At 32.5% G+C, this 6,000-nt stretch overlaps 1 protein-coding gene across 1 annotated transcript in view; it reads left to right on the top strand.

Annotated features, from left to right (window-relative positions):
• Window positions 1–336: 336 nt before the first annotated feature.
• The window catches only part of LOC149952510 (cytochrome P450 3A5-like), a 45,168-nt gene continuing 39,504 nt past the window's right edge, over window positions 337–6,000 (top strand). The window contains exons 1-2 of the mRNA XM_090170184.1: window positions 337–452; window positions 1,756–1,906. Of these exons, the coding sequence (XP_090026310.1) occupies window positions 1,824–1,906 (83 nt within the window). The 5' untranslated portion in view covers window positions 337–452; window positions 1,756–1,823. The remainder of the gene's footprint in view (window positions 453–1,755; window positions 1,907–6,000) is intronic.

The following is a 6,000-nucleotide window of genomic DNA, read 5'->3' as shown; positions in this document are numbered from 1 at the left end:
AAGATGAAAGCGAAAGAAGGGTGGAAGTTTGGGAAACCGTAAAATACCAACATTTTTAATTGGACCAAAAATTAATTGCTTAGATCTCAATAATAACTAATAACGGGGTGACAGATAGAAGATGTACGTTGAGAAACCGCGAAAGAGATTGCGAAATTTTTATAAGAGCGCACGTGACCTAAATTAGCACGCTCTATCGCTTCCAGTGTCCACTCTTCATTTTCATTTCATCCTCTAGAACCGTTTTTTCCCCTCCCTTTCAAGGCCAATATATTTTATAATCGACTATTTTCTCTTAACGTTCAGACTCTGCTGGGCGTGCGCCTGGGAGACTCAAGTTTTTCTTGTGTAACAGTATTCTCGTACGTGCCAGTAAGAAATAACGCAAGCTATATAATTAAACCAAGGTCTTTCGTCAGCCACATTCTACGAAATCTATTTGAAAAGATATTGTAAGAATTGAATACAATTTCATTTAAAAAACGTAAATATATAATTATATTATATTATATAAGATTATATTATATAATTTTGTATTATATATGTTATATATTATGTTATATTATATATGTGATTAATTATATTATATATTATATATTATATATTATATATTATATATTATATATTATATATTATATATTATATATTATATATTATATATTATATATTATATATTATATATTATATATTATATATTATATATTATATATTATATATTATATATTATATATTATATATTATATTATATTATATTATATTATATTATATCAAATTAGCATATTGGCGACTGGTCAGTACTTTCGCAAAACTCGGAACTACTCCTTCTGCGTAGAGTTTGCAATTTCTCTACTTACTGGATAAAGGGGTTTTCCCCCGAGTTCTTTGGTTTCCCCTTTCCATTAAAATTTGTTGAGTTAAACGGTAATATTTAGTGTGGGCTCGCGTGGTATGAAGGGTTTTACACCACCCTCCCACCCATTGTAACCCGGCCACCTGTTTAAAGGCATTAAAAATCGCTACATGACTTGGGCCTTAGGTGGTGCCTTGGGTATTAGCCTAGCTAATTATTATTATACTAAAGATTTCAAATACATTTTTCTATTTTTTTAAAAGTTGATATCTGACTTTATGAAAATAATTAAAAACATTTTAGTAGTAGAGTTATGAAAAATTTTGTTTGTATCAGTTTTCGGAAAATTTAGAAGGCTTGCAACGATACGTGAGATAATTCATCGTTATGTTTATAATTCTTAAAATTTGAAATATAAATCATTGTGTTAATAATTATTTTATTTAAAATATAAATCTTTGTGTTAATAATTATTTTTATTTAAAATACAAGTCTTTGTGTTAATAATTATTTTTATTTAAAATATAAATCTTTGTGTTAATAATTATTTTTATTTAAAATATTTATCATTGTGTTAATAATTATTTTTATTTAAAATATAAATGTTTGTGTTAATAATTATTTTTATTTAAAATATAAATTTTTATTTACATAGAGATTTATATTTCAAATATTTATCTCTAGAGATAGTTTTTCACATTTTGGTTTTCCTTGTTCAATCCTCCTTCATTTAAGTACCCCAACTTTGAAAAGGTTTACCGCTACTTTCCCTGAGGTGAAGTTAATGTCCTTGAAATCATCTGGTCTTACGTACACAATCGCTATATCCAATTCTAACTTTCAACTTATTATCAAGCGCATTATCACTATAATAACGTTATCTTTTTCTTTCAAAATTCGTGTAGTAGTATAACACTTCTGCCGAAGAACTGCCACACCATTTTGAGAGAGCGAACGGAGAGGGAGCGACAACATGTTTCTCTCTTTCATAATTTCAGTGTTTGAGTTGGGTATAGCCTTGGCCCTTTTGCTTGTATCAGGATACGCCGCTTACTGGTAAGCTACATTTTCCATATAGTATTACCTAGCAGAATAACTATCCAAATCATTGAAATAATGTTTCAGCCGTAATCTAATCAGAAAAATACTTTCCTTCTTTCGTTCGTATGGCTTGAAATGATTTAACTTTTTAGATCCACATCGATATATATATATATATATCGAGTGGTACTATTGTTTTCTATGGAAAGTTGTAAAGTGTCATTGCTGTTGGCGTTGTCGGCGTCCATATTTGCAACACCTTTCATATCTTTTTAATGAAGTGAAATAACAACAACATTTTCTCCATGCATAATGAGTAGGCTTTTCTCTATCTGCACAACTAAGTTTAAAGTAGTAGCGGTGATTTGTCCGCCCCTTTCATCCGACCCCCCTTTAAATCTTTAAAAAAAATACACACTTATAATTTTGGATCCGTTTGACTTTAAAAATTTGATTATTTTGTAATCGTTATTACTGCTATACCTCTACATAGTGTGAGTGTTTCAGCTTTATCAGATAAATTGGGGGCGAAACACCCCCCCTTTTCCGATCGTGGGCGTTGATTTACACTCTCTAATTATTACCCAACTGAGGCACTTAAAAAGTTAATTTATTTTTAAAATACGTATTTACGTTACCTCTAATGGTGTGACAGGTAACGGTGCCTTAGAAAAATAAGGGGCCCTTCGGCGCCGCATAAATCTAATTACGGCTGACGTTCGTTTTTGCCCTACACAGAGTACGAAAGTTCCCAAAACAACTCCCGGAGAATGGGTTATTAATAGATTAGTTTCTATTCGATTTGAGATACGAGAACCAAACTTAGAATGCAGATAAAGAAGCTGAAGTATGACGCTATGCTTAACCCTTTTAACACTCGCCGAGGCTTATTGAGCGTACGCAAATTTTCTTTGTAGTTCCAATTGGATTTGAGATACGGGGCCTAAAATTTGAATATAGGTAAAGAAGCTTACGTTTGACCCTATGTTTAATCATATTAACATGTGCCATGGCTCTTACCTCATAGAATATTCTTCGTAGATGGGTTTTGATTGGAGAGACGGGGCTCACACTTTAAATGTAGGTAAAGGTGGTTACGTTTGGCACTATGCTTAACCATATTAACATATGCCAAGGCTTATAGATCCTACACTGTTAAAAACAAAGGTTTGATTGAAGACCAAATTGGGTTTTAAAATTTTTGTCCAAAATCGAAACCCTAATACGTTTTAAAACAGACCTTTGTCGGTTATGAAACGTTTAAATGTAAAACATTTGTAGAAATGGACTAATTAAAGCCTCTTATAATGTTTAAAAATACACCATAAATATGGCCACGAAAGACCATTAATGGCTCACTTCAAAATATAGAGGTTTCACTTAAAACCATTTCCCAGTCATTATTAAATGCAAGGATGGTTTATTACTAGACCAACGAAGTGTTGTTTTCAAACTAATTTATGAACATATTTTAAAAATCAGTCTTTATTTAAACCATATCTATACAAGCCTGAAACGGCTTGGATAAGACCATTGATGGTATAATAAAGGTTTTCTCAATAAAGGTAAAAAACCTGTTTTCCCAGCCCTACGGACATTTAAGTTCTGGCCCCTCCTGAACATTTGTGAAATGACGTCGTTGATGCGCGTATTAAGATTATGTGTATAGGGTGATTATAAAAAAACATCGCACTTCTTCTATGAGATTTGGCTTTCGACATATTTTTTCAAATTGAAACATGTTAAGCTTGATAAAAGGAGCAAAATTGTCCGTTGCTATTTTCCCTAGCTCCTACAGTTTGTCCAGTATCAGCTCTCAAAAGTGGACAAAACTTAGTATAGTCTATTTGTTAAAAGATGTCACGTTCGTGTCGCTAGTCCGGGCTCACTATCAATAGAGTTTTCTTGTGAAACTTTTGACACCTCTACTTCTTTATTATTTCTTTTCTCGCAACTTATTATTCGTTGAATTATCGTATGTGGAATTAATTATTGTTCAATATTCTATGAGCAATAATACAATAAAACATAACATAACATAAGATAAAATAATTTAAGAAATCAGAATATATATGATTAACCGTTTCGTTGAACACTCGCTGATAGGAAATAACCAGTCACACCCTCGGTCACACCACAACAGATCAAACACTGATTTATCCATTTTCGTCACACAGTCGTCTAAAGTCACGGTCACACGATAGTTAAAACTCAATATTTAACTATTTATTTACTGAGTTCGTTCATCGCGCGATCAGAACGATGCCAAATGCCGCTGCGACCATAGAAATAGAAATTAGACAAGAAGCACTGCCCTTTCCACATTAGGGTGGAATCGCGATGTACGCGTCAAGTGACAAACGCATTAAACATTGCCGCCATGGCTACGACGCGAATTTCGAAGAGGGGGGGAGGCGGACCGCTGCGCCTCACGTCGTGCGCAGCGGTATTCTTTTCGTGTTTAAATTTTTGTGTCTAAAAGCATATCCGCAAAAATGGTTAAACACTGCGCTTTTTCACATTGTAAAGAAAGATCTGGGAAATAAATAAAATTATCATTTCATAAGTATGTAATATTATAGTAAATATTTTATAATAATCTCGGAATAAGAGATTTTTTTACACTAAGATTTCCTCTGAGAAATGATGAATTACTAGGAAAATGGGTTTTAGCGGTAAATCGCGAAAATTGGACTCCATCTTCAATTACTTGATATGACTTTGTGTGTAGTAAACACATTCTGCCGGATGAAATTTACTTTCAAAATGGAAGGCATCATTGGAAGCAAATGCTGTACCTAAAGTTAAGTTAATTTAATCTACTTTTTCGCGTATTTTATCATCCAATGCTGTACCTACACAAGTAAAAATTACCCTATATATTCTGAAATAAAAAACTAACTGAAATATGAATAATTTCTTTATTAAAACAAGAATTTGAAAGAGCCCCCAAAAATATCTATTCCAGAACAAAGCATATTTACATCTTCAAGAGTATGCCAATTTATTGATTTTAGTAATTGTTATTTAGTTTCCTTATTTATCAGAGGTTATTTCAGAAAACGTACGGAAAAAGTGAGCTACCGGAAACCACTCAATTTGACTTGACTAATGCTGATGATAGTTTAAAAGATACTGAAACCAAGATTTTAGAATCTCATGTAGGCATATTTTAAACCACACTGAAATAATTAAAATTTAGTTAAACTGTGATGATTTGTGGAATTTCAGAATAACAATGATTGCGCAAAGTTAACGTGTGACTTTAAGGGTGACACGGTAGACATAGTAGATTCTTGAGATTTTTATGATTTTCCTAAAGCTGTTTAAATAACTTAATATAATGTCAGATAAATAAAAAAAAAGGTTTTAATACGTTGCCTACGATCTGTTTTATGTTATTCCACGTGACCATATTTACTTATTAAGTTTAAATTGTTTCTATGAGATGGCGCGACTATCGCGATTCCACTCTGATTGCAGAATTCTAGCTGGTACGTCCCCGCGCAATCCAATCGTGCTTCTAGTCTAATTTCTATTTCTATGGCTGCGACCCTCTGTTTTGGGAAGCACCACGAATATTGGCAAGAAAACTATTGATAATGAGCCCGAACTAGCGACCGATGGGCCGTAACTTCCTTTAACAAATAGACTAGACTAAGTTTTGTCAACTTTTGACCGCTGATATTGGACAAACTATAAGAGGTAGGGGAAAATGGCAATGGACAATTTTAATCCTTTGATCAAGCTTAACAACATGTTTTAATTTGTAAGCAATCAGTCGAAAGCCAAATCCCATAGAAGAAGTGCGATTTACTTTATTAAATTTGTCTTCAATATGCCAGATGTACTAAACACATGTCCGTGATATCTTGTTTGGATATAGTTTCAATCATCCTTTTTGAAGCATAGAAACAGCAAGTAGTATTATCAGGATATGCTCCGTAAGGTTAAATAGTAAATAAAATGACCTACAGCTTGAGCTACAGCTTTAGGTTTAAGGCGAATACCCCAATACTATCAAAATGACTACCATTACGTATGATACACCATTCTATAGGAAATTACTAATGTGTAAAAAGTTTTCAGTATAGATCATTTTAAAAGCC

The sequence above is a fragment of the Leiobunum rupestre genome, chromosome 3 (assembly GCF_980474605.1).
Source record: "Leiobunum rupestre chromosome 3, qqLeiRupe1.1.hap1, whole genome shotgun sequence".
Taxonomy (NCBI): domain Eukaryota; kingdom Metazoa; phylum Arthropoda; class Arachnida; order Opiliones; family Sclerosomatidae; genus Leiobunum; species Leiobunum rupestre.
This window is presented reverse-complemented; position numbering and strand designations above follow the sequence as displayed.